This window comes from Phyllobates terribilis, unplaced genomic scaffold (assembly GCF_046119375.1).
Source record: "Phyllobates terribilis strain yellow unplaced genomic scaffold, ASM4611937v1 Scaffold_1__5_contigs__length_1240528914, whole genome shotgun sequence".
NCBI classification, from domain to species: domain Eukaryota; kingdom Metazoa; phylum Chordata; class Amphibia; order Anura; family Dendrobatidae; genus Phyllobates; species Phyllobates terribilis.
In genome coordinates, this window is record NW_027362761.1 from 977,378,136 (window position 1) to 977,405,601 (window position 27,466).

A 27,466-nucleotide genomic window follows, 5' to 3' on the forward strand; every position below is an offset into this window, starting at 1 on the left:
TTTCCAATGAGTGCATGGAAATCATCGGACTGCACTCGGATGACATCTGAGTACAGTCCAATTTCCACACATGCACACAATGGAGAACATGGAGAAATTTTGTTGTCCATGTTCTCCTGGCAGTGTGCTCCGATACTCTCATCTGAGAGAATCTGATCACACTATGTTGACACTCTGATCAAAGTCTGAAAAAAGTTTGATCAGAGTATCATTTGCATAATCGACCTGATTATCTCAGATGAGAGAATCTACAGCCGTCTTCACCTATTTTAGAGATTGCTAAATCTGGTGTACGTGCCTTACCCCGCCGATGCTATAGCAGTAATGCTGCCTGTGCTTGGAGAATAGGAGAGTGCGTAGTTTTGGCCAGTGGCACATTTATGCTGCCAGTCTGATTGGTTAAAGGGATTTGTCAGCAGGTTTTTGCTATGTAAACTGGAGACAGCATGTGGTAATGCTTAAAACACAGATTTCAGCAATGCCTCTCTTATCAAGCTCTGTGGTTTTTGTTTACTTCCAATGATTGTTTTAGCACCAAGAGCTTATCATTGCTGGGACACAGCAGTGTGTGCCTCCTGATCCGGAAATGCCTCCTGCTGTGAAAGGCACCTTACTGTCTATGGACATTGTACATACAGAGCCTGGTGTGGGCGGGGTTAGCTTCCTCAGATCTGTATTGCTAAATGGAAAAACTCTGATTGTGTCAGAATGGCTGCACCCAATAAATAAGGTGATCCATCATTGGATTCAGCTTCTCTTTGCCTACATCAGGCTGCTCTCAGATGAGGTAGCAAAAACCTGCTGACTGATTCCCTTTAATCTTCAGCAGCACACCTTCCCCTAGCAAATGAGAGGCAAGGGAGCAGTGCGCTCCTGAGAAACAGCTTGAGAATAATGGGAATGTCAGTAAGATTTGCTAGGCAAGCATAGGTACTGTAAGCTAGGGCTGTGTTAAATGACTCGCCCAGGGGGGATATGGGGGAACTCGGTACCCGGGCCTTTACCTTCGGTGGGATGTCACGGCAGTCGGCTCCCGGGCCCGTACCCTGGTGTCACTCTTTAAAAGGGGTTTTAGTGTTGTTGTTAACAGTTTGTCTCGTGACGCCACCTGTGGTTTCTGGTAATAGTTACCAGCGCTGCTTCAGACCTCCGGGGGTGATGGGATGGCAGCTGGGATGTTTCTGCTCCCCACTGGTGGAGCGGGCCCCTGGGGCAGAGTTGATAGATGGGATGCAGGGCGTTGTAACGTAGGAGGGATGATGGCGCAGCAGTAGTGTTGAGCGAGCATGCTCGACACTGCTCGGTACTCGCCCGAGCATCATGCTACTCGGGATGTTCGGCGAGCACCGAGCATTTTCGGGTTACTCGGGCGGGAGCTCGGGTCTCCGCCCTGCATGTTTGGCGCTCTTTACAGAGCCAATGAACATGCAGGGATTTCCAGCCAGTCACTGTAATGCTGCAGCCATGTTGGTTGTGGGCATTACATTGATTGACTGGCCGCACAGCGTCACCTCGAGTATTTAAAACCGGGCGCCGCCATCTTGGACACAGACGGCTGGGATCAGACAGTGTAGGGACAGCGCTGCTGATTTAGGGAGAGATATATACTGCGAAATAGTTAGTGTAGGGTCTGTAAAGGCTGCCATATCAAACAAACAGTCCTTCTCAGGACTAATCTCCATCCCAGATATCAGGCAGGCAGGCTATATAGGAGACGCAGTGGTTATACCAGCAAACGCTGCATTACAGTCCTGTTGCTGAAATTGCTGGACTTAGCTCCAGGTCTCGGGGGCCAGGAAAAATCCTTTTTTTTTCATCTAAATCCTCTTTTTTTTTTCCTCCTTCACACTGTACAAATACCCATCTTATTAACCTTTTGGTGTCCCCCCCCCCAAAAAAAAAAAAAGTGTGTCTGTGACAGTTCGACACAAATATATTTTTTTAAAAGAGTCTGGTGTAGGCCAGAGAAACAGAAGTGTGATTTTGCAGTTCTACGGTTCAAACCTCTGTATTATCCACTTTTGGGCCATTTTTACCTTAAAAAAAACAGTTTGAGTGTGTCGCTCGCTGTTCAGCGGTAAATATATCTATTTAAAAAAGTCTGGTATACACAAGTAAATTATAACTGTGGTTTTGCCGTTCCACGGTAAAAAATCTCTATTATCCTGCTTTTGGCATTTTTTGCCGTAAAAAAATACTGTAATAGTGTCTCCCTGATTGTTCAGACACAAATATATTTGTTGAAAATAGTCTGGTGTAGGCCAGAGAAATAGAAGTGTGGTTTTGCAGTTGCATGGTTCAAACCTCTGTATTATCCATTTTTGGGCCATTTTACCTGAAAAAAAACAGTTTTGAGTGTGTCGCTCACTGTTCAGCCGCAAATATATCTGTTTAAAAAAGTCTGGTGTACACCAGTAAATTATAACTGTGGTTTTACCGTTCCACAGTAAAATATCTCTATTATCCAGCTTTTGGTATTTTTTCCGTAAAGAAAAACAGTAATAGTGTCCCCTGATTGTTCAGACACAAATATATCTGTTGAAAATAGTCTGATGTAGGCCCGAGAAATAGAACTGTGGTTTTGCAGTTCCACGGGTCAAATCTCTGTATTATCCTGCTTTTGGCATTTTTAGCCGTAAATAAAAACAGTAATAGTGTCTCCTGATTGTTCAGACACAAATATATCTGTTGAAAATAGTCTGGTGTAGGCCCGAGAAATAGAACTGTGGTTTTGCCGTTCCACGGTAACAAATCTCTATTATCCTGCTTTTGGCATTTTTTGCCGTAAAAAAAAAAAAATAATAGTGTGTCCCTGATTGTTGAAAATAGTCTGGTGTAGGCCAGAGAAATAGAAGTGTGGTTTTGCAGTTCCACGGTTCAAACCTCTGTATTATCCACTTTTGGGCCATTTTTGCCTAAAAAAAAACAGTTTGAGTGTGTCGCTCACTGTTCAGCTGCAAATATATCTATTTAAAATTGTCTGGTATACCCCAGTAAACAGTAACTGTGGTTTTGCCATTCTACGGTAAAAAAAATCTCTATTATTCAGCTTTTGGTATTTTTTCCGTAAAGAAAAACAGTAATAGTTTCTCCCTGATTGTTCAGATTGTTTAAAATAGTCGGGTATAGGCCAGAGAAATAGAACTGTGGTTTTCCTCTTCCACGGTTCTAATCTACTTTATATTACTCTTTTTCCATTGATAGTGCGAGTGTAAGCTATTTTACTTCCTTTACAATGGGCAAGGCGCGTGGCAAGGGACGTGGAACTGGACGTTCTGGTGATGGTGCGTGCCGAAGACGGGGCCGTGGCCAAGGTGAAAATGTGCCACCACCAACAGCCACATCTTCTCGCTCCCACTTCTTGACCGAATTACTAGGGAAGCACAGAACAACACCAGTATTGCGAACTGATCAGTGTGAACAGGTTATTAATTGGATAGCAGATAATACTTCCAGTTACCTGGCACCACCACCTCCGGTCTGTCTTCCACACGGTCAAATCTTAGTAGCTGTGAGTCTCGACCGCATATTCCTCCTCACCCTGATGCTCCTTTCTCCCACCATGCCGAGTGTCGTCAGACAGCAACTGATCCCACAGTTGGACAATCTGAAGAGCTGTTCACTGGTCCATTTCCATATTTGGGCACCTCGCCTGCTCCGCTTGAAGTGGTGGAAGAGGAGATCCCATGGCCAAATATTTGAACAGCCCCGGCCACAGGAAGGCGACGCTGGCAATTTGTCACAAGAGGTGGACGATGACGAGACACAATTGCCACGAAGTGAGGAGGATGATCGTGGTGCGCAAGTGGAAGAGGAGGATGTGGTGGATGATCTAGTAACTGACCCAACGGGGCAGGAGGACACGCAGAGTGAGGCCAGCAGCACATAGGGGGAGGGAGGCAGAGTACCCCAACACACGGCCCAGATAATACCGCCATACAGTGCTAAATAACACACCGCCTAGATAATACCACCATAGAGAGCTAAATAACACACCGCCCAGATAATACCGCCATACAGTGCTAAATAACACACCACCTAGATAATACCGCCATACAGAGCTAAATAACATACCGCCCAGATAATACTGCCATACAAAGCTAAATAACACACCGTCCAGATAATACCGCCATACAGAGCTAAATAACACACCGCCCAGATAATACCACCATACAGTGCTAAATAACACACCGCCCAGATATTACCGCCATACAGAGCTAAATAACACACCGCCCGGATAATACCGGCATACAGAGCTAAATAACACACGCCCCAGATAATACCGCCATACAGAGCTAAATAACACACTGCCCGGATAATACCGCCATACAGAGCTAAATAACACACCGCCCGGATAATACCGCCATACAGAGCTAAATAACACACCGTTCGGATAATACCGCCATACAGAGCTAAATAACACACCGCCCAGATAATACCGCCATACAATGCTAAATAACACACCGCCCGGATAATACCGCCATACAGTGCTAAATAACACACCGCCCGGATAATACCGCCATACAGAGCTAAATAACACACCGCCCGGATAATACCGCCATACAGTGCTAAATAACACACCGCCCAGATAATACCGCCATACAGTGCTAAATAACACACTGCCCAGATAATATCGCCATACAGAGCTAAATAACACACCGCCCAGATAATACCGCCATACAGAGCTAAATAAGTTGAGCCGCGCGTGTACGAGATGTACGGAGCGGATCCGCGCGTGTACGAGGTGTATGGAGTGGAGCCGCGCGTGTACGAGGTGTGCGGAGCCGCGCGTGTACGAGGTGTACGGAGCGGAGCCGCGCGTGTACGATGTGTACGGAGCGGAGCCGCATGTGTACGAGTGTGCGGAGCGGAGCTGCGTGTACGAGGTGTATGGAGCGGAGACGCGCGTGTACGAGGTGTATGGAGCAGAGCCGAGCGTGTACGAGGTGTACGGAGTGGAGACACGCGTGTACGAGGTGTGCGGAACGGAGCCACGCGTTTACGAGGTGAGCGGAGCCACGCGTGTTTGTGGTGTACGGAGTGGATCCACGCGTGTACGAGGTGTACGGAGCAGAGCAGCGTGTGTACGAGGTGTACGGAGCAGAGCGGAGCCGCGCATATACGAGGTGTAAGGAGCGGAGCTGCACGTGTACGAGGTGTACGGAACGGAGACGCACATATACGAGGTGTATGGAGCGGAGCCGCGCGTGTACGATGTGTACGGAGCGGAGCCGCATGTGTACGAGTGTGCGGAGCGGAGCTGCGTGTACGAGGTGTATGGAGCGGAGACGCGCGTGTACGAGGTGTATGGAGCGGAGCCGAGCGTGTACGAGGTGTACGGAGTGGAGACACGCGTGTACGAGGTGTGCGGAGCGGAGCCACGCGTTTACGAGGTGAGCGGAGCCACGCGTGTTTGTGGTGTACGGAGTGGATCCACGCGTGTACGAGGTGTACGGAGCAGAGCAGCGTGTGTACGAGGTGTACGGAGCAGAGCGGAGCCGCGCATATACGAGGTGTAAGGAGCGGAGCTGCACGTGTACGAGGTGTACGGAACGGAGACGCACATATACGAGGTGTATGGAGCGGAGCCGAGCGTGTACGAGGTGTACGGAGCGGAGACGCGCGTGTACGAGGTACGAGGAGCGGAACCACGCGTGTACGAGGTGTGCGGAGAGGAGCCGCGCGTGTTCGTGGTGTACGGAGCGGAGCAGCGTGTGTACGAGGTGTACGGAGCGGAGCTTCGCGTGTACGAGGTGTACGGAGCGGAGCAGCGTGTGTACGAGGTGTACGGAGGTGTACGGAGCGGAGCCGCGCGTGTACGAGATGTACGGAGAAGAGCTGATCCGCGCGTGTACGAGGTGTACGGAGAGGATCCGCGCGTGTATGAGGTGTACGGAGCGGAGCCACGCGTGTATGAGGTGTACGAGTGTGCAGAGCAGAGCCGCGTGTACGAGGTGTACGGAGCGAAGCCGCGCGTTTATGGAGCAGAGCCGCGGGTGTATGAGGTATTTTTGTTTTTGGTTATTTATTTTACCTTATACACAAGTCTTTACCCTGGAAAGTCACAGGAAAACAGTTTCAGTTTCGTTTTTGAACGTTTTATTGTGAGCCCGTAAAAGTGGCTTCAGGCTATGTGCCCACGTTGCAGAAATGAAGCAGAAAATTTCTGCTTCATTTCTGCAAGTCCTCTCCCGGAAAAACGCATGCGGAATTCCACACGCGTTTATCGCGCGTTTTTCTCGCGTTTATCGCGCGTTTTCCACATGTGGAATTGCCTTGCGATTTTTTTGCATTGGACAAAGGCAATTCCGCTTGCAGAAACATCCGCAGCATGTGCATAGAACTTGCGGAATCCCATTGGGGACCATGGGGTGCGGATTACCAAGCGTTTTACAAGCGTTTCGGCTGCGGAAATTCCGCATCAAAAACGCTTGGAATCCGCAACGTGGGCAGGCAGCCTCAAACCTCTGACCACGTTGTTGACAGCAGTGACCTGGGGGTCAGAAATGCTTCCTGGGGCGATGCCCATGCTGTCCCCATGTCATTTGAGCACTGTCACTATCGTTTTGGGCACTTTTTAGGCTTTCAACAGACTGCCGGGGGTGCCGCCGCAAAAATGCTCAGGTCTCCCATAGACTAACATTGGGCTCGTTGCTCGGGTCGAGCACCCGAGTATCACGGCGAGCTCGGCCCGAGCTTCGAGCACCCGAGCATTTTAGTGCTCGCTCAACACTACGCAGCAGCAATAACCGACAGAGACAGTGGAGTGCAGTCGTCCAATTTTACTCACAGTTCTTTTTAGATTCCTCAGGTACACTGTACAGGTTACCGCTTCCCGCGTCGCGCTGCGTTCACCAAGCAGGGGTTCAGAAGTCCCTCCGGCAATTCGAGAGTACTTATCGAGACCCCCTTTCTATATGTTCCTTTCCTCAGCCGACTTTTCGCGCTGCGTCTCTCCCTCCTGCCCTGCGCCTCACAAACTGAGTCCCAAGTCCTCGGATCCCTCAGGGTCACTTGGAGTTCCCTGATCCTACACGGCTACCTTTCTTGGCTACCCGGATGCGAGTATGGCAACTGCACCATAAAAGTCAGAAGCCTCCGGTTTCCTAGCCGAGGCTTGAAGCGACACGACAAGCCTAGGGACTGGTTCCCTTCTTGCGGCCTGGTCCCTCTGACACTTGACAGATTAGAGCGTACGGGTGGCTTCCTGCTCCTTCCATACCCCTGGGACCCCTTTAGTTACCGGAGCCTTCCTCCTCTGCTCCCCTCCTCTTCTCTCCTCCGCTGGGCCTCATTTACCAGGCCCACTCTGGAGCAAATTTTACATTCAAAAAGTCAAATGGCGCTCCTTCGCTTCCGAACCCTGCCGCGCGCCCAAACAGTGGTTTTCCTCCACATATGGGGTATCTGCTTACTCAGGAGAAATTGCACAACAAACTTCATGGTGCAATTTTTCCTGTTACCCTTATGAAAATGCAAACGTGGGGGCTGAAAAACATTTTTGTTGTAAAAATGTGAAAATTGTATTTTTACGGCTCAATGTTATAAACTTCTGTGAAGCACCTGGGGGTTCAATGTGCTCACCACACATCTAGATAAGTTCCCTGAGGGGTCTAGTTTCCAAAATGGTGTCACTTGTGGGGGGTTTCCACTGTTTAGGCACATCAGGGGCTCCCCAAATGCAACATGGCGTCCGCTAATTATTCAAGCAAATTTTACATTCAAAAAGTCAAATGGCGCTCCTTCCCTTCCGAACCCTGCCGTGCACCCAAACAGTGTTTTTTCCTCACATATGGGGTATCTGCTTACTCAGGAGAAATTGCACAACAAATTTTGGGGTCCATTTTTTCCTGTTAACCCTGCGAAAATAAAAAAAATTGGGTCTAAAGTGACATTTTTGTGAAAAAAGTTAAATGCTAATTTTTTTCTTCCACATTCCAAAAATTCCTGTGAAGCACCTGAAGGGTTAATAAAGTTCTTGAGGGGTGCAGTTTTTAGAATGGTGTCACTTTGGGGTATTTTCTGTCATAAAGACTCCTCAAAGTGACTTTAAATATGATGTGGTCCCTAAAAAAATGGTTTTGTAAATTTTGTTGGAAAAATGAGAACTCACTGGTCAACTTTTAACCCTTATAGCTCCCCAATAAAAAAAAAACTTTGGTTCCAAAATTGTGCTGATGTAAAGTAGACATGTGGGAAATGTTATTTATTAACTATTTTGTGTGACATATCTCTCTGATTTAAGGGCATAAAAATTCAAATTTGGAAAATTGCAAAATTTTCAAACTTTTCACCAAATTTCCATTTTTTTCACAAATAAACGGAAGTCATATCGTAGAAATTTTACCACAGTCATGAAGTACAATATGTTACGAAAAAACAAACTCAGAATCAGGGGGATCCATTGAAGCGTTCCAGAGTAATTACCTCATAAAGTGACAGTGGTCAGAATTGTAAAAATTGGCCTGGTCATTAACGTGCAAACCACCTTGGGTTGTAAAGGGGTTAATATCTGCTGCTATAAAAAACGGACTGCACACGAATGACAAGTGAGAAACAAAACATCCCACTTTTCTGGATCAAATTCTAAACGATTTTTATACTCTCATGTGAACCTACCCTTAACTTGATAAATCTAATTTTACAGATCCCTCTGGAAATTGACACTCGAGGATTCCTAAAGACTGCAAAACCTATTATACTCAACCTTGTGTCTAGAGAAGCCCTGAAGACAGAAAGTTAGATGCCGAAGACCGCTGTGGATGGTACACAGATATCTGTACTAAATGGAGAACTAATGAGTTGACTGGAATACACTATAATCAGAAAATGTGCCAAGGAGCATGTAAATCTTGTAAATGCAAAAGAAAACTGATGTACCCATGTCTATTTACTTTCAGCCATTTTACACGATAAACAACAAAGTTGTCATAATTAATAAATTAGTAAATTGCATTATGGAAAACAAAAATAAAATTTAGAAGATTACAGAGACGTTCGCCAAATCAATAAGTGAATTGCCCAGGACAGATTGCGTGGAAATCTTTCTGCATGCCTTATCACCTTTAACTGATCCTGTTAAAATCTCTACCTCAAGAACATTTCTATTCAATGATGTTACAACTAATCGTGTACCATTGCAGAGTCCTTGTTTTGTATTCAAATTTCTCAACAACATAATAATGCTGCCCACCTTAAGTCTAAGGCAATGACTTGGCATGCCTGATAGGGTTAAGCTATGTAAAAATTCAATAGGAAAATGTTTCCTTTCATCGTCGTCATCTGCAACTACAGAGTCACCACTCCAACATCAGCTGATGTTTTTCTCACCTCAACATTAAGCTCTTTATGTAGTAAGATGAAAGGTAATATTGTTATAAGAGGAAGAATTGCATGACAGCAGTGCCCCCACATCAAAAGAAACTGGAACATTCTCTTCTGCAATATCAAGACTAATAAAGACAAAATAATTTTCCGCATGTGTAAAACATTTGTTTCTTTTTGACATATGGCTGAAAGTGATGGATTGTGCTTCCATGACTAAACGGAGATGTTAAGGGGGGTGAACCCTAGTGGATAACTCCTTCTTAAATGCTAAAGTGGTCTCAATACACCAGGGCACAGAAATATCAATATCAGCGTTCCCTTTGATAGGAATCCTTAAATCGTAAGGCCTCATTTCCACCTTATATTTATATACGCTTTCAACAGGTATTGAGTCTAATCCTATAACGGTAAGGGACAGATGGAAAATACTAATACCTTCCATTCAAGATGAGGACTGGGAGGAAATGCTGGAGTCCCAGACCTGACTGACAGCCAGCCCCAATGCAGAGCGTGTGTCAGTCAGTGCCAGGGGCATGGTTACAGCCACCGCGGAGACTGAAACGGTGCTGCCACCGTGACTACAACCGAATGCTGCCGGGAAGAATAATGTTAATTTTCTCCCCACAGTGTTCGGCTAAATACGAGTGCTGGGCAGGTGCAGAATGCTATTAACCTGCAGATTAACCCCATATCTGCAGGTTAATAACATTTTTTCTGGTGACAGGTTCCCTTTAAATAGGTCGTTTTATCTCTAGATGATTCAGCAGATAAAGACTGGATCTCTGGGACTGATTTGGTTCTGCTATATTGTATAGATGGATGTGGTAGTAGAGGAAACACCATGAGGTGACATATGCATTACTTGGGATATGTTTGGCAGTCAGCTGTTGGTTTTATTGTTTACTGGTTAATGTTCTGTGTTACTTTGTTGTTATACACCATTATTATGTATGTTCCAAAGATATTCACTATTCTGACTCCATGACTAAGCTGCAATCATAGAGCGCTGTGAGACACCGTTTCTAGGCTGTCTCTTAACCTTACTCACACGCAGCGATGTCCTCAGATAGTTTAACTTGACTGCAGGAAGCACATAGTTGAAGATTCAGAAGAAGATTTATTTTCAAGCAGAAATCTTCTTGAAGTGCAAACATACAGCAGATAAAAAAAATTTTTTACATACAGACTGGAAGCACATGAGCTTCTAACATGGCTGAAGATGTGGAATGAGCAAGGAACATGGGGAAGAAGGGAGGGGTTACTTACATCACAGCTCCATCAGAGGGGGACAGGGAGAGAGAGAGGACAAACTTATAAGGAAGGCAAACCTTATTGCATAGTAACAAACAGCAATACATAACAACTGAAAGAAGTACAATACAGTCTGTAAAATTCCCAGATCATGGGACATGACACTCCCCTTCTGAAATCTATAGATTTCACGATGATTATATTGATGTGATGTCTTCTGATGATGTCACCGTCGACCTGAAAGATAACAAGAAACACAAGGCATGCAACAATAACTATGACAGTTGTAAGCTCAGTTTTCTGGTTGGTGGCCTGAAGTCCACAACAGTTGAATAATCCAAGTCAATTAGAAACCCATCTCTGTTTGGGGAAGCTGCAACATACAAACACTTCCATCAACCCAAGAATACACTGGTAAAAGTTCCTAATACAGCTGGAGGCATATGGCGGAATACTCCCCGCCGTAAGCTGTGTCTAGTAGTAATGTCCTTCATGTGATGCTGTCTCTCATGAAGCACTTGGCAGTATAAGTCAGGCGAATACCAACCTGCACAACCGATGACCAGCTCGAGAAACGTCTAGAGTGATAAGGCCTCAGCTTTAACTTTGGTGTCATAGATATGCAGTGTGTAGAGATGGTTTGTCTGATTTCTCCATCAGCGACTGGTTCCGCAAGTTCAAATGTGCTGCCAGTATCAACAGAACAAGGATTCTCATGTGCAAAGCTTGGAGACAACAGCCAGGTGTTGTCACAAAGGCTAGGTGCAGCCATGAGTCCTGTTCCTTGCTAAATTGGATACAGGTCAGTGGAGATGTGGTGCCACTGTTCAGGGGCAACCTCCACCACTAGTACAGCAGAAAAAAAAAGACCAAGTCTTGGTGCAGTGTGAGCAGGCCTTGAGGCTAGTTTGGCCTTGTCCAGGACAAATCCGCAATGTACTCTGTTGTTGGCTTCTGAGGTCTTCAAGTAGCCTACTGCAGCAATAGCCTTTGTAGGTGCGTCAGGGAAAATGTGGACTTCTCTTCTAGTGGCGGCTGAAATGGACTTTAACGCAGAACAAGATAGGAATGAGATGGGATGTTCTAAGATCTTCAGAGACGTCTTCCATGTCACCCCCCTTTGTGGTTTCTGGGACAGTAGTGGAGTGTTCCAATCCGTGTTCTCAGTGGTCAACTGTCTCAGCAGTATCTTACCTTGACAAGTTAAGGAGGCATAAGATCATTCCTAATTTGACCTTAAATTCTTGCACTTCCTTTAGTACCTTAAATAACGACATGACTGCTTGTGACTTGATGTAAAAAATGGCCACAGCAGCCTCTTATTAAATTGTACCCCTTGGGGCGCCCAACAACCTCCTGCCCCAAAACATCAAAACAATGTAAACATTATAAACATTAAATAGCATGAATAACAGAAGAATCACATTAACCCACTGATAAGTCTGGTCCAGAGGCATATCACCACCTTCCTGATTAATTCCCTGGCCGCACAGCACCAGTAAAGGGAATGAGGCATTAATCACACCTAATTAATAGCCCCTAACTTTGCAGGACCTACGCCCGCAATTACCCTGGCCTATCACCAAAGCTACCATGCCTTGATAGTTCCACCAAAGGCCATTACCACTTGACCCCGCCTCTATCCCAGACCTATCACCCCGACATAGACCGGGACCATGACACCTTACGCGGCCCGGTCCCGCCACCACCGCATCGCTTGCTTGATGCCATCCCTTAAACCTAACATCCACAAATCTGTACCAATGGTGTTGAGGTGGACCCTATCCGGCCTCATATGTTCCTCCGACGGCGTTTCCAACTCCCTATGCCTTACAATGATGCCACCGTTCCTGGACACAAAACGGGCCACAACCTTATTCACTTTCATCCGCGTCTTGTTGACTCGATCTACGGACCTTGTGTACATCCATGTGGACCGAGCCACTATGTCCGACCATACTATGATGATTCCGGGATATTCTGACCACAACCTTAAAATGTCAAATTTAATCTCCCGGATTAACTACAGAGATGAACGTACGCCAACGTCGTTTCCTCCGACATGCAACATGAGGATATCCGGTGGACGGTCGATTCTGCTATAGCATGACACCTCCAGGAGGACCCTCCCCGATGTCATGCCATGAATACCGATCCACTTGACCAACGCCTTGGATCTATTCTGCTCGAGCTGTCGACCATCTCGACGAGCGTCCGCCCGTAATGCACCCTAGAACACGTAGGAGTGCCCCAGGATCCACACTAAACATGCACACACCGATCATTACCATATGAAACACCAATTACGACCATGACCCTTCCTTACATCATCAAATGAGGACGCACGTACAGCCTAAACCGCGTAGAATTCGGCATTTTTGATCTGCAGATTCAACCCATACGAGATAAGTTCAGTCAAATCAACTGCAAGGACGGCAGCACAGAGTTCCATTCTGGGTATCGTGTGTTCACGGAGTGGCGCTAACTTTGTCCAACTCATGACAAACCCGATATGGCTTTGTTCGTTCACGTCTGTGGTCTTGAGACCTGCTGCGATCACTTTGTCTGATACGTCACAGAAGATACAAAGTCTTTGAGTCTTGACTTCTGTGGATGGCACGAGAGCATAGGGCCGTTTCACATGAAGGTCGGTCAAGGCTTCAAGAGACTTCCTCCACTCTGTCCACAAGTCTGCCTTTTCTGCTGGGAGTGGATCTTCCCAATCAAATTTCCCTTGGGTGAAGTCTCTCAGCATCATTTTGCCTTGGATGGTTACTGGAGTTACAAACCCCAAGGGGTCGTACAGGCTATTCACAAAGGAAAGAACTCCTCTGCGCGTAAAGGGTTTCTCGTCTTTGTTGATCTGAAAGGTGAAGGCATCCGTCTTCAAATCCCAAAGCAATCCTAGGCTCTGCTGTATGGGAGGGGAGTCGATGCTTAGGTCTAAGTCCTTCTGATCACTGGAATAGTCTTGAGAAGGAAAGGCTTCCATCAATTCTCTGCTGTTGGAGGTGATCTTATGTAGCCTCAGGTTAGACAGAGCAAGCATTTCTTGAGCCCTCTTCAGGAGGCTGATTGCAACCTCGTTTGTTGGTGTGGACTTAAGACAGTCGTCAACGTAGAAGTCCTTTTCTACAAAGGATCTGACATCTGATCTGTACCTTTTTCGCCCGCTTTTGCAGAATTTCAGAGTCCGTAGATAGCGACTGCTGGGGAGGGACTGTTCCCGAAGATGTGGACCCTCATCGGGTACTCGGTGATGTCTTGTCGGGGTCGTTATTGCGGTACCAGAAGAACCTCAAGTAGTTTCTGTGTTCCTCCTTGACGAGGAAACAGTGGAACATCTGTTGTATGTCAGCCATAAATGCCACCATATCTCTGCGGAAACAGAGTAGCACCTCTAGGAGCTTGTTGTTGAGGTCTGGGCCTGACGGTAGGACATCGTTCAACGAGACGTCTTCACATTTGGCGCTTGAGTCGAATATCACTCTTATCTGACCTGGCTTCTTAGGATGGTACACTCCGAAGATAGGTAAGTACCAACACTCCTCTGAATGCTGAAGTGCAGGTGCAATCTCTGTGTGGCTGTTCTGGAATATCTTCCCCATGAAGGTAAAGAAATGTTCCTTCGTCTTAGGCGACTTCCAAAGCTTGTGTCCGAGGGAGATGAATCGACTGTAGACCAGTTCCCTGTTGTTGGGTAGACGTCTTCTCCGGGGTCAGAATGGTAGAGGTGCGACCCAACTGTTTGACTTGTCTTTGACTATCTCTCGATCCATGATGTCCAAGAACATCCTGTCTTCTATGGACATTGTTGTCTTGTTGTCTTCCTTTGTCCTGCGGAAAACTGCACATCCTATGTGGTCTTGTTCACCTTCACAGGCGTGGTCTTCAATGGAAGGAGATGAGGAAGGGCAAGGCAGGTGAGTGCTGCTCGGTAACTCCTTTACCAGCAGACTATTTGGACATGGTTTCAAGAAAGATGGACGTCCATTTTCTAGCGCGCTGGTGAGCATACTGTTGACTGAGGTCGGCTTGTGTGCTCCTCCTAGACAGACGTCTCCTATTATGATCCAACCAAGGTCAAGCCTCTGTGTGTACGGAGCATTCTGGAAGCCATTGATAGACTCTCTAGACTTGTGGACTCTTAGTATATCTCTCCCCAGGAGTAAAGCTATTGGAGCTTCTGGGACCAACTCAGGTATCAGGTGAGCTATACGCTTCAGATAAGGGTGATGTATCTCAGACCTGTTGTCGGGAGTTTGGTTGCACTCCAGGATGGTCTGTAGCGATAGGCAGGTCTGACCATCTTTGGACTAGACTTTGTATCCGGTAGCTTTCCTCCCCGCCGTTTCAACGGTACCTGAACATGTCTTCAGGGCGTAGGGAGAAAAGGGGCCTACAACGCTGAAGTTGTCAAAGAAGATGGACTTGGCTAGAGACCTGTTTGGTCATCCAGGATCGCGTATATCTTGATCGCTTTGTCCCTGTGGCCTGCTGGGTAGATTCGGACAAGGCAGATTTTTGAACAGGATCTTCCTCCCACGATCCCTCCGCAGATCTCTGTACATTTAGAGGTGACCTCGGGGGTGCCTTCGTCAGTGTTCTTCAATCTTCCATCATGCTCCTCTGGCTGCGACAACACTCGAGGGTGCAAGGCTGTATTGTGGTCCGTGCTGCTGCATTCTGCACATTTCACGCTAGCTTCACAGTTCCTGGCAAGGTGAGAGGTTGTGGCACAACATTTGAAGCAGATGTTATTTTCTTTGAGGAACTCTTTGTGATCCTCTAAAGACTTCTCCCTGAAGGCTCTGCATTTTGGGAGAGGATGTGGTTTCCAGTGTTGAGGACACTGCTTACTGACGTCTTGAGGTTTATTCTCTTCTGGAGGGGACCTATTCGCCTTGTGAGGAGGACCTGTGGAAATAATATTAGTTTTGTGGACTGCCACTGGTGTTCTACTAGCTTTGACACCAGGGCGCAGTGAGACATGACAAAGTGAAGTCGAAGCTAGGGTCATTTCTGATTTTAGCTTGTTGGGCGACAAAATCTACAAACACTGTAAAAGGGGGAAACGGTACGTTATGAGTCTGTTTATAACGCGAACCATATGTGACCCACTTATCTCGTAGGATGTCAGGAAGTTTTTGAACAATCGGATTGACACCCCTGGTGGTGTCCAGGAATGTCAATCCAGGTAAATCTCCTTCCTCCTGAGCCACATGTAGCTCCACTAACAAATCGCTTAGTTCCCTGAGCTTTTGGTAACCCTTAGACACTATTTTGGGAAGATCATCAATTCTCTTATATAAAGCATTTTTTATTGCTTCTATTGACCCATAACACTCATCAAGTCTTTCCCACACCTTGCGTAGACCTGTGTGTGGATACTTTATATTAATGTCTCTGATCCTTTTGGCGTGTTCAGCGGAATCGCTTCCAAGCCACTTTACTAGGAGGTCTAACTCCTCGCTGTAAGAAAGGTCCAAACCTCTGATGGCATTCTGGAACGAGGCTCACCATGACCTATAGTTCTCAGCTCGATCAGTGAACTTTACAAGTCCCTGTGTGATCAGCTCCCGGCGAGCAAGGAGCTTTACAAAGTCCATGGTGGCTTGGTTTTTGCTGATACGAGCTGGTGTGTTATAGTCACGTCTAGAGTGTGGTGTATCACCATACCTGTCGGACGGTTCTGTCTTCGGATAGTCTGCATGATACCTCTCTGGAGAGGAAGGTGTCTCTTTGAGGCGGGACGGGGGCTTTACCTTCTGCTTGGGGGAACTGTGGCTGTGGTCGACATCTCCGTGTTGGATGTCTTCTCGTTTGTAGTAGCGAAGTTCGGGGTTGGATCGTTGGTATTCGGTGTAGGCTGGTCGATGTAATGCGTGAGGGCTGTCATCTCTTCCGTGTTGTCGGTTGACATACTCTGAGATGCGCTGTACTGGATCCTGCTGATCTAGATCAGGTCCCAGAACGTTGCTGCATTTCAATCAGGATACTCCATTGCTTCCAAGTACTCTGCCTTGGCTATTGCGGCCGCTGCCTCTCTGTCAGTGGCAAGTTTTTCCAGAGACACTCGCAGACGAGCACTCACTGCTTCTTGCTCTGCTTGTCTCAACTTTAATTGTATCTCTTGTGCGACGAAAGAGGATCTCGCTTTGGCCGCCTCGGCTTCGGCGCGAGCGACTGCAGCGAGCTCTGCTATTAATGTTTTGAGTAAGGATGTAGCGCTTCGAGACATGGCGCGCTTAGCGGTAGACTGCTGAATACTTTGGCGGTAAACTGAGTCTATATGCGGCCGTCTTCCGCGTGGCGGGAATAGCGTCGTGCTTTCTGGGGGGGAGCTGGGCTCTTGCTCTCTGTGGCTGTATGGCGGCTGTTGTAATGCAAGTATGCGGTGCAGCGTGGGCGTTAGTGGTTCCGTAAAGTCTGTTCAACCACATAGAGTCCGTTTTTACTGTTCTGCCTTCCTCAACGTATGATGCTGTGGAGGATTTAGCATATAGCTTAACCCTCATTCATACTCAATTAAATAGACTGTAGCGTTCTGTAATCTTGATTTAATGGTATGAACTTGATAGTGTGGTAAAAACTATAACACAATACAGAATGATGACAGTCAGTACTGGGTACATTAAAGAAACTAGCACTAACATAGTGATAATACAGATTACAGTAAACTGGAGTAACCGGGGTAGATCACTGCCACAGGCTCTATTCTATACAGAATGCATCAACCTGAGTACAGTACAAGAGGCATTAACGGAATGGTGTATCTCAGAGCACAATACACTTCACTTTACAGTAATTTCACACCAAAACATGTAACTGTATTTGCTCTTACTGGAATCATCTGACAAGAGGAAAGTTGTAGAGTATAACTGATTACAGGAACTCTTTCTCCTTGAGGAAGGAGGGGGGGCGGTCCCTCTGCACACATTATTCTTAAAGGGGACAGACTCTTGTGACTATAAGAGTATTACTAGATGATGTGCAGCTTCTAAACAACATAAACAGACAACTGGTGACCGCTACAGGTCGCAACTAGAATAACTCTATGAACATTCCCTTAACTGCTCTAGAGTAGACAGAACAACCATACTGTATGCCTTGGTAAACTACAACCACCACTGCCCTCGCTTATGAGTTATACCCACCACACCTTCATCCTTAATGAATAATGCCCTGCACATTGTTTCCTTCATGCTAACCCCCCACTATAATTTCACTCCATATTGAGTCCCCTTTTTCTGCTGCCTCATCTCCATAGCCAGACTTGCCTCTCATGCTGCCCCATTTTCCCAGCCAGACTTCTGCTCATTCTGCCCCATCTCTCTAGCCAGACTTGTCCCTCATGCTGCCCCATCTCCCCAGCCAGACTTGCCCCTCAGGCTGTCCCATCTCCCCAGCCAGACTTGCCCCTCAGGCTGCCCCATCTTCCCAGCCAGACTTGACCTTCAGGCTGCCCCATCTGCCCAGCCAGACTTGCCCCTCAGGCTGCCCCATCTTCCCAGCCAGACTTGCCCCTCAGGCTGCCCCATCTCTCGAGCCAGACTTGCCCTTCAGGCTGCCCCATCTCCCCAGCCAGACTTGCCCCTCAGGCTGCCCCATCTTCCCAGCCAGACTTGCCCCTCAGGCTGCCCCATCTCCCCAGGAAGACTTGCCCCTCAGGCTGTCCCATCTCCCCAGCCAGACTTGCCCCTCAGGCTGCCCCATCTCCCCAGCCAGACTTGCCCCTTAGGCTGCCCCATCTCCCCAGCCAGACTAGCCCCTTAGGCTGCCCCATCTCCCCAGCCAGACTTGCCCCTCAGACTGCCCCATCTCCCCAGCCAGACTTGCCCCTCAGGCTGCCCCATCTTCCCAGCCAGACTTGCCACTCATGCTGTCCCATCTTCCCAGCCAGACTTGCCCTTCAGGCTGCCCCATTTCCCCAGCAAGACATGCCCCTTAGGCTGCCCCATCTCCACAGACAGACTTCTTCTCAGTCTGCCCCATCTCCACACTGAGAGCTACCAAAGCCTAACTAAACTTACCGTCTCCTGGCTGACGCTCCTTCCAGCCTTCTGCGGTGCTCTCTGACAAACTTCCCTAGCGTGATGCGATGACATCATCATGCTGCACGTTGGGCAGGGAGCTCATCCCGGAAGTGCCAGCGCTCGCATATTCATTTGTATTCGCGTCTTTGTAGACACGAATACAAGTGAATGCCAGATACATCTGAGACCAGTGCCTAGCCCTGGAATCTGGGAGAACAGCTGTGCCGTGACGGGATTTGGGACTGAGCCCTCAAATGGGGACAGTCCCGACGAATACGAGAGGGTTAGGAGCTATGCCTGTTAGTTCTTAGGCCCTTAGTAAAATAATTAAGTAGTCCTGGATAACTTGACAAAGCAGCTCGTACTGAGCATACGTCGGAATTGACAACTGACACATGCTCAGTAGAGCAAGGACTAGCCCGGCCACTGAAATGGATGTCACCAATGACGCTCTTTTCAGGGAGTGGGCAGAGGCTGTATCAGTGACTGCAACCTCTGCCCGATGATGGCGTCACGTTTTAGTATCCCAGCATGCTTTGGGGATTCTCAAACAAAGTGTCATCAAAATGGAAGTAGATAAAATAAATAAATGATGCAGTTATAGAGGGAATAGTAGGGAACTTTTAACTAAAGTAAATTAGAAAAGAGATAACATTATTACATTAAATAGAAAGACATTTAGGATTAAAATAAATGTTAGTTTTGGACCACCCCTTTAATTTCATGTTAACAAAAGGAACATGCAGTTTAAATCCAACTGTCTAATGTTTATCGCCCTTGACATTTGCTATTGGGGAAGAGTCAGGAGGTCCTCATACACAATAGAAATTGGCACTTGTGGCCAATATTCATCTAATGTGAATGGTCAGCCGTAGAGAGGAACAAGTATTTTAAGGAAACTTAGTGGTGTTCACATAAATAATTTTTAATGTTGATATCAAATATTTAGACTAATGTCTCATTCATCTGTGCAAATCAGTCTGGGATCGGACCGCAGTGCATGAACTGGCCGCGGCTCTGCCGACCCGAGCGTGACAGCTTCACAGACATACATAAAGCCGTCACGCTTGAGTCGAGTGATCCATGGCCAGTATGTGCATTAGCAGTCCATGCTGAGACCGATTTGCATGAGCCCTAACACTGTTTTAAGGACATTTATTCATTTAATTTTATATATTGATTTATTTATTGTAAATTTAAAAAAAAACAAGAAAAGAGAAAACTTCCAAAAGATATGTTTTACTTTATCAGAAAGATTTTTTCCTGGCTACTTTTATGAGAGGACTTTTTGCACCTCCATCTGTGAATAGAGCTGCAGCTTTGAGGGTTTTTTCCCCTTGTTTTTTATTTATTTATTTTTACATTTTTACGGTTTTTAGGAAAATCCAATTTGGGTTTTTGGGGCTGAAACATCAAGGTAGTAATTTTATGATGAGGATGTAGATTGTGCTCACGCTCTTTATATACTGCCCTATTTTACTCTTGCACATGATGATTTATTTTTTAAGAAATGGCTTACGGTATTTCTTAAAAGAACTTTTCAGTTCTTAAAAGAACTTTTTCGGCTCACAAATGTAATTTGTTTCCAGCCAGCCAATTAATGCCTGTGCCAGGTTAACTGGACACAACTGATCAGATGGCAAAGTAAAAATGAGCTTTATCCTTCTAATGCTAAAAACTTGTGAATTATTGTGTTTTTGCTGTTGTGTAAAGCAGTTGGATAGTGTAACAACTAGTTGGTCATAAAAACCTTGCACATAAAAGAGTTCATTAGTTGTGTATAAGAGAAGGTTTATAACAGTAATCCTATAAGGAAGCTCCATTAGCAGAGAAGCTTAAAGAGTATGATAGCAAGAATAGTAGATACTGGAGTGCGGCACCTCGGCTGCACCTCAGCGATTTCCACTATTCACAAAGGGGAACTGATGTCAACCATTCCTGGAGGAAAAGGGGAACAGCTCACTCCTAGAAGTGCTCTTAGCCTAAATGTCAAATTACTGGGAAGTTTACATGATTGCAGAAACTACTTGTGAATTATATACAATTTATATATTTATAAAAAGCCCAGTGGTGTATGGATCAATGAGCCTCAAACTGAAGATAAGAGAAGTAAATATGTCTGCAAATGAAGGAAAGCTGCTTATAGTAGCATAAGGGCTCATTCACACATCAGTTTTTCGCATACGAGTGATATCCGTGGTTTTCATGGATAGCGATTGTACCTATGATAGTCTATGGGGCTGTTCACATGTCTGATTTTTTGCAAAGACATGTCCAATCTAAGGGCTCATACTCAAAAAAATCGGATTTCACTCTGACCAATGTTAATCTATGAGTGACTTCTCATCTGCAAATTTTTTTCTCAGCTCAAATCAGACTGAGAAAAAAATCGCAGCATGCTGCGTATTGCTGCATATCGTGGACGAGACTCGCCAATGCAAGTCAATGGGTGCATGAAAAAAATCGCACAGCACTCGGATCATGCGTGTGCCGTCCATTTTTGACGCACCCATCTCCTTGAAACCCGAAAATTCATTAGCCACGTACAGTTAAAACATAGCAGTACCCAACAATTTAGAATAGATAGAATAGCTATACACACATAGAATAGATAGAAAGATGTCAGTCACATATATAATTAGTACAGTGACTGATTTGGTTACTGTACTTTTCATTTATTGTTAAATTAAAGAATTTATTTTAAAAAATGGCGTGGGGTCCCCCGTAATTTTATTGTCTAGCAGAGGTTAAGCAGACAGCTGGGGCAGATGTTTGAAGCTTGGAAAGGAGGTAATACCCACAGAGCGTCCCAGGCTACTAATATCAGCCCCCAGCTGTATACTTAGCCTTTACTGGCTACTAAAATGGGGGACCTCAAAAAAAATTGACGTGGGGTCCCCTTATTTTAACAGCTAGCAAAGTCTAGGCAGACATCTGGGGGCTGATATTAATAGCCTAGGAAGGGGCCATGAATATTGGCCACCTCCCAGGCAAGAAACACCAGCCCTCAGTCGCCCCAGAAATGGCGCATCCATAGTATGCACCAATTCTGGCACTTAGCCTCGCTCGGCTTATTGCCCTGTGGTTTTGGCAAGTGGGGTTATAGGGCTGGGGTTGATGTCAGCTTATAATATTAGCTGACATCAAGCCCAGGTTAGTTATGGAGAGGCATCTATAAAACGCCCCCATTACTAACCTCATAGTGAGCGTGAAATGTGAACAAAAAACACCCACACCGAGAACAACATTTTTTATTTGAAATATACACACAGACTCCTTTAATATTCTAAATGAATCCCTACTTACCATTACACCCATCCCTCAGAATTCATTGTCAACTGTAATAAAAGTAAAATAATAAACCAACCTCATCCTTACCTTTCTGACGTGAAGAACATAATCCACGTGTCCTGCGATGGGTCCAGCTCTGCTACATCTAGATGGCAGGCTACATAGTAGCTTGACGCGACCATTCAGCCTGCCATCTTGCAGAGACACATGCTTGCGCTTCTCAGTGACTCGCTGTGACGGCATCAAGATGAGTTGAGTTCATGTCATATGAACTCCGTTCACCTCATTGACGTCAGCTCGAGTGTGGAAAAGTTCTCACCGTGCATGCGCTGACGTCATTTGCCGGCACCACGAGCGTAGTTCTGGTCTGTAGGATCCAGAATTCATAATGGTTTGTAGGGGATCAAATACTTATTTCTAACTACAAAATGCAAAAAAAAGTATCTAATTTATACAACGTGATTTTCTTGATTTTTTTGGGATATTCTATCTCTCAATGTTAAAATTAACCTACCCTTAAAATTATAGACTGTTCATGTCTTTGTCAGTGGGCAAACTTACAAAAACAGCAAGGGATCAAATACTTATTTCACCCACTGTATATTCCCCATCTTACCTTCTAGTTTATACTTTATTGAAAGGTGAAGATAAAAGTGTTCATTTAACGGAACATGATGTGTAGTAATGTGATAACATAGTACACGTTTAGGCTTGGTACCTACTGCTGATCTTAGGAATAGGAGGCGACAGGAATGTTTTTTGTAAATATGTCCCATCCTTTAATGAGGAATACGTACATTCAGGTTCAGAGATAATATATAATTTGTTTTCTTCTACTCCACAGACTTCTATAATTTTTCTAGCATGTACAGAAAACACCAGAATTTTAGCTTAGTGTAAGTTGTTTAGCTGGGTTTAAGTTGGTATACATGCAGTACATAAACCTATGTTCACAATGGCCATAAATCAGAAAAATCATAAATCAGAAAAAAACTTACAAGAAGCAAAATGAACATAAACCCTGCTGTAAATAAATAAATAAATAAATAAAAAGCAAAAGTGCATTTAAATAAAGTAGAGTTCTTAGTAACACTGTTTTTGATCAAAAATAGCATAAATTCTATCCCACGACGGCAATGTGAACCCATTCAGGATAGTCCTACTCTGTCTAATATTAAAAACCTTACCATGTGTCAAAGTTGACCTCAGTGTGTGAATAAGGGGTCTGAACTGTGGACTGTATCCTGGAGGAGGAGGGCTTCTTAAAGAAAAACTAACAGGTCTGTGAGAGACATAAATCTTGCTGGCTGGTAGGTGATCAAATACTTATTTCATGCAATAAAATTCAAATTAAGCCATGGAAACCCCAATATCAACCCAGCAACCAAATTATTCAAAACCTAACAGGAGGTGAACTCATAGTGAAGTGTTCCCCCTTTAAGGCCACGACCCCACTCTCATTATTTAGTCAGTATTTTTTCTCAGGAGGGGGAGCCAAAACCAGGTGAGGAACAATCAGAGAAAAGGTAGAATAGAAACAAGTCACCAATTCTGCATTTATCACCCACGCCTGGTTTTGGCTCTCACTCCTGAGAAAAAATAATGACCGAATATTGACTAAATAATGATATTGGGGCCATGGCCAAATACTGATAGTGAGGCCGTGGCCTAATCCTAATCTCAGGACCAGGGCCGGCTCCAGGTTTTTATGGGCCCTGGGTGAAAGAGTCTCAGTGGGCCTCTTTAACACATACCACGGTTCATGATGCACAGATACCGCAGAGAAATATATATACAGTACAATGCAAAGATTTCACTTCTTACATTACATGAGCGATATCTATTGTAAATTCTACAATAGCTCAGAAACCGGCGAATCGCTCCACGCAGTATACTGGCCCCCATAAAGTGCTCCATACAGAATACTGGCCCCTATATAATGCTCCATACAGAATACTGGCCCCCATATAACGCTCCATGCAGGCTGTGCCCCCACATAATGCTCCATGCAGGCTGTGCCCCCCACATAATGCCTCATGCAGGCTGTTCCCCCCACATAATGCCCCACACAGGCTGTTCCCCCCACATAATGCCCCACGTAGGCTGTTCCCTCCACATAATGCCCCACACAGGCTGTTCCCCCCAAATAATGCCCCATGCAGGGTGTTCCCCCCATATAATGCCCCATGCAGGCTGTTCCCCCCATATAATGCCCCATGTAGGATGTCACACCCCCCTCCCTTATAATGCCCCATGCAGGATGTCACACAGACCCCCTCCTTTATAATGCCCCATGCAGGATGTCACACCCCCCCTCCCTTATAATGCCCCTAATGCCCCATGCAGGATGTCACACCCCCCCTCCCTTATAATGCCCCATGCAGGATGTCACCCCCTCCCTTATAATGCCCCATGCAGGATGTCACACCCCCCTCCCTTATAATGCCCCATGCAGGATGTCGCACACTCCCTCGCTTATAATGCCCCATGCAGGATGTCACACACCCCCACCCCACCATATAATGCCCCATGCCCCCATACAATAAAAAAAAAAATCAAATACCTCACTTCTCACCTGCTGCCACTGCTCCGGACTCCAGTGTCGCCGGCGTCTTCCCGCCCTGCGCTGTGACGACTCAGGAGAGAGCGCGGTGGAAAGACGTCACCGTGCCCCCTGACCTGAGACGTCACAGTCAGAGGACGCGGAAGAGACTGGAGCTGCTGCGGAGGCACAGGGAGAGGTAAGTATTGCGCCGGGTGCCAGGGCTCTGAGCAAGAGGGAGGGAGCGGGCGCTGGCACTGCTCTTCTCCGCTTACAAGTCCCGTAGCGCGGCGGGGTGCCCGACGGCGAGTGGGCCCCCCCGCCTGCTCAGGGCCCCAGCACTTGGCCCTGCTCAGGACCAGTTCTGAATTGATGAAGTTGGCAGCAGATCCACAATCAATGAAAGCTACTGCTGATAATTAGTGATGAGCGAGCACTAAAATGCTCGGGTACTCGTTGCTCGAGTCAAGCAAATTGGAATGCTCGAGTGCTCGATCCGAGCAACGAGCCCAATGTAATTCTATGGGAAACTTGAGCATTTTTCTGGCGGCCAACCCCCCATTCAGAGCTCTGCAGTGGGCCTAAAAATTGCCGAAACCGATGGGAACAGAATGGGGAAGACCCCTGGAAGCATCTCTGACTCCCAGGTTACTGCTGTTAACAATGTTGTCAGAGTATTACGCCAATTTTACAGACTCACAATAAAACTTACAAAAACAAAACCAAAATGGATTTTTCTGGGAAAAATGTCAAGGAACATCTTTTCCAGGGTAATGACTTGTATATAAGGCAAAATAAATAAACAAAAACAAAAATGATCCTCCGCACGTTGGGCTATGTTCACACAGTGTTTATGATGCGTTTTTGCACCTTTGCATTGCTTTCTGTCCATTGCGCATGCGAGGATGCCTCCCGCCCTGCACCTGTCATTGCAGACTTGCAACCATCGCCGTCCACGTTCTTGTCCCTTTGCAGCGTTCAGTTGTCCCTACCCCAGTCCTTGGAATGCAAGCGCAAGTATGCAGCCAAGCCACCCACCCACAGGCCGCAATACTAAACTGCCACATTTCTGGACTGCCTGAACTTGAAATGCTGCCCTTTAGGCTCATGGAGGCGGAAGCTTTACACAACCTCATGGCGACGGCCAGGGCTCCATACTCGGTCCCCAGCCGCCACTATTTCTCCCGGTGTTGTCCCCGCCTTCCACAAGCATGGGTCCCAGAACATTACCTGTGCCCTCCCCAGTGCACTTGGTGGGAAGGACCGCCTAACCACAAACACGTGGACAAGTGAATGTGGCCAGGGACAGTACATCTCACTGATGTATTTCACTGGGTTAATATTGTGGAAGCAGGGACCCAGTGGGACCCTGGGACGGAATATGTCCTCCAGATGCAGAGGATTGCAGACCCTGGGTCAATCAAGCTTGAAGACAACAATGTTCACAAGGTAGACAGCAGCAGTGGTCGTTCTCCTAGACAATGAGCAAATTATTCATGATGGGGCTATCCATCTCCTTAGCTTTCTGTTACTTGGAATGCAAGCGCAATACTAAACTGCCATATTTCTGGACTACTTTCACTTGAAATGTTGCCTTTTAGGTGAGAAAAAGTCGAATTCTGGAGATGTTTTTAAGGTGCAGGTGACATGAGCGAGTGAGTGATTTTCCACATTGAATAAAGGAAAGTTGTGTGTCAAATATGACTCCAAGACAGCAGGTGTGCCGAGTGGGAGTTATGGTGGCATCACTTAAATGAAATTCCAAAGTCAGGTATAGGTAGGCTAGTAAAAGTCAGATATAGGTAGGTTAGGAAAAGTCAGGTAAAGGAAAGTTAGGTTAGTAACAGTCAGATATAGGTAGGTTAGTAAAAGTCAGGTATAGGTAGGTTAGTAGAGGAAGGAAACCGAAGGAGTTAATTTTTGGAGATATTAAGTTCAGGCTCTTTTTGAAGAATTATAACAAAAAAAAAATTCCCATCTGACAATGCTGACGGCAGAGGTCACAGACAGTTCATTGGACCATTAGACAACCAACGAGTACAAGCGAGGGACACACAAACCAGATGTGGCAGAGGCAGGGGAACGCTGTCAAAGGTCTGGGACAGTTTTCTCAGACCCAGGCCCTGATACACGAGGTACTCTGACAAGGAGGGAAAAGTTTTGAAAGATAATGAAGGACTACCTTGGCGACTGTACCAGCGTCCTCCATGATTCCTCTCTGTGTCTTACAACTGTTAGGTATCCAAGCTGGACACGTGGCATGAACTGTCTCTCTACGCCTTGGAGGTTTTGGCCTCTAATGTTTTGTCAGAGATGGTTTTTAGTGCCGCCGGGGGCACCTGTCAACTATGAATGCTGACATGCTGACTTATCAAAATGAAGAAGGGCTGGATTGGGCCAGACTTTTCAACACCACCAGATGATAGCATCGAACATAAACTCAAATCCAGTGGTTATTTTTTTAGGGGTCTATTCCCATGCACCCCTTCAGATCCAGACATGGGTATATGCTTCAGGAATTATACTATTTTATGTCGTCCTCCTCCTTTTCCGCATCTTCCACCAGCATATCACCAGGGTGACCATCATGCCATGCCCACATAATTTTTTTAAGGGTGTTTCTGATTAGAGACGAGCGAATATTTCATCATTCGTTTCGGATTATGATCACTGTTTTTGTTATATTCGCCAATGTAATTGTCGAATATTCGTCAACCATTACTGAACGCCATTGGATTCAATGAGGTCCAAAACCAAACGCATACACAACACCTTCAAACGGGACCAAAAGCTGCCAAAAAACATTAATTTAGGGGCAGATACCAGGAAAGTGACATTAATTGACCTAGAGTACAATTGATATAATTATTATTATTTATTATTATAGCGCCATTTATTCCATGGCGCTTTACATGTGAAAAGAGGTTACCGACTGCAGTATGGTGTAGTGAGGGTTACTGCAAGTTGTAGGCTTGTCGGAAGAGATGGGTCTTCAGCTTCCTTTTAAAGGTTTCAACAG

General features: G+C 46.1%; 2 protein-coding genes across 2 annotated transcripts in view; both read left to right on the plus strand.

Annotated features, from left to right (window-relative positions):
• Window positions 1-8,976, plus strand: part of LOC141156748 (cytochrome P450 3A29-like) — a 77,300-nt gene extending 68,324 nt beyond the window's left edge. The window contains exon 13 of the mRNA XM_073643090.1: window positions 8,648-8,976. Within this exon, the coding sequence (XP_073499191.1) occupies window positions 8,648-8,743 (96 nt within the window). The 3' untranslated portion in view covers window positions 8,744-8,976. The remainder of the gene's footprint in view (window positions 1-8,647) is intronic.
• On the plus strand, window positions 3,211-6,155 carry LOC141156741 (uncharacterized). The gene is made up of 2 exons (XM_073643077.1): window positions 3,211-4,886; window positions 4,917-6,155. The coding sequence occupies exons 1-2, from the start codon at window positions 4,715-4,717 to the stop codon at window positions 5,840-5,842; spliced, it is 1,098 nt and encodes a 365-aa protein (XP_073499178.1). The 5' UTR covers window positions 3,211-4,714; the 3' UTR covers window positions 5,843-6,155.
• Window positions 8,977-27,466: the final 18,490 nt, after the last annotated feature.

Bases quoted from the DNA above. Each gene is read 5' to 3' on its own strand.
- LOC141156741 (XM_073643077.1), top strand. From the start codon at position 4,715: ATGTACGGAGCGGATCCGCGCGTGTACGAGGTGTATGGAGTGGAGCCG. The intron at 4,887-4,916 runs GTGTATGGAGCG...CGCGTGTACGAG, and splicing joins AGCGGAGCTGCGTGTACGAG to GTGTATGGAGCAGAGCCGAG.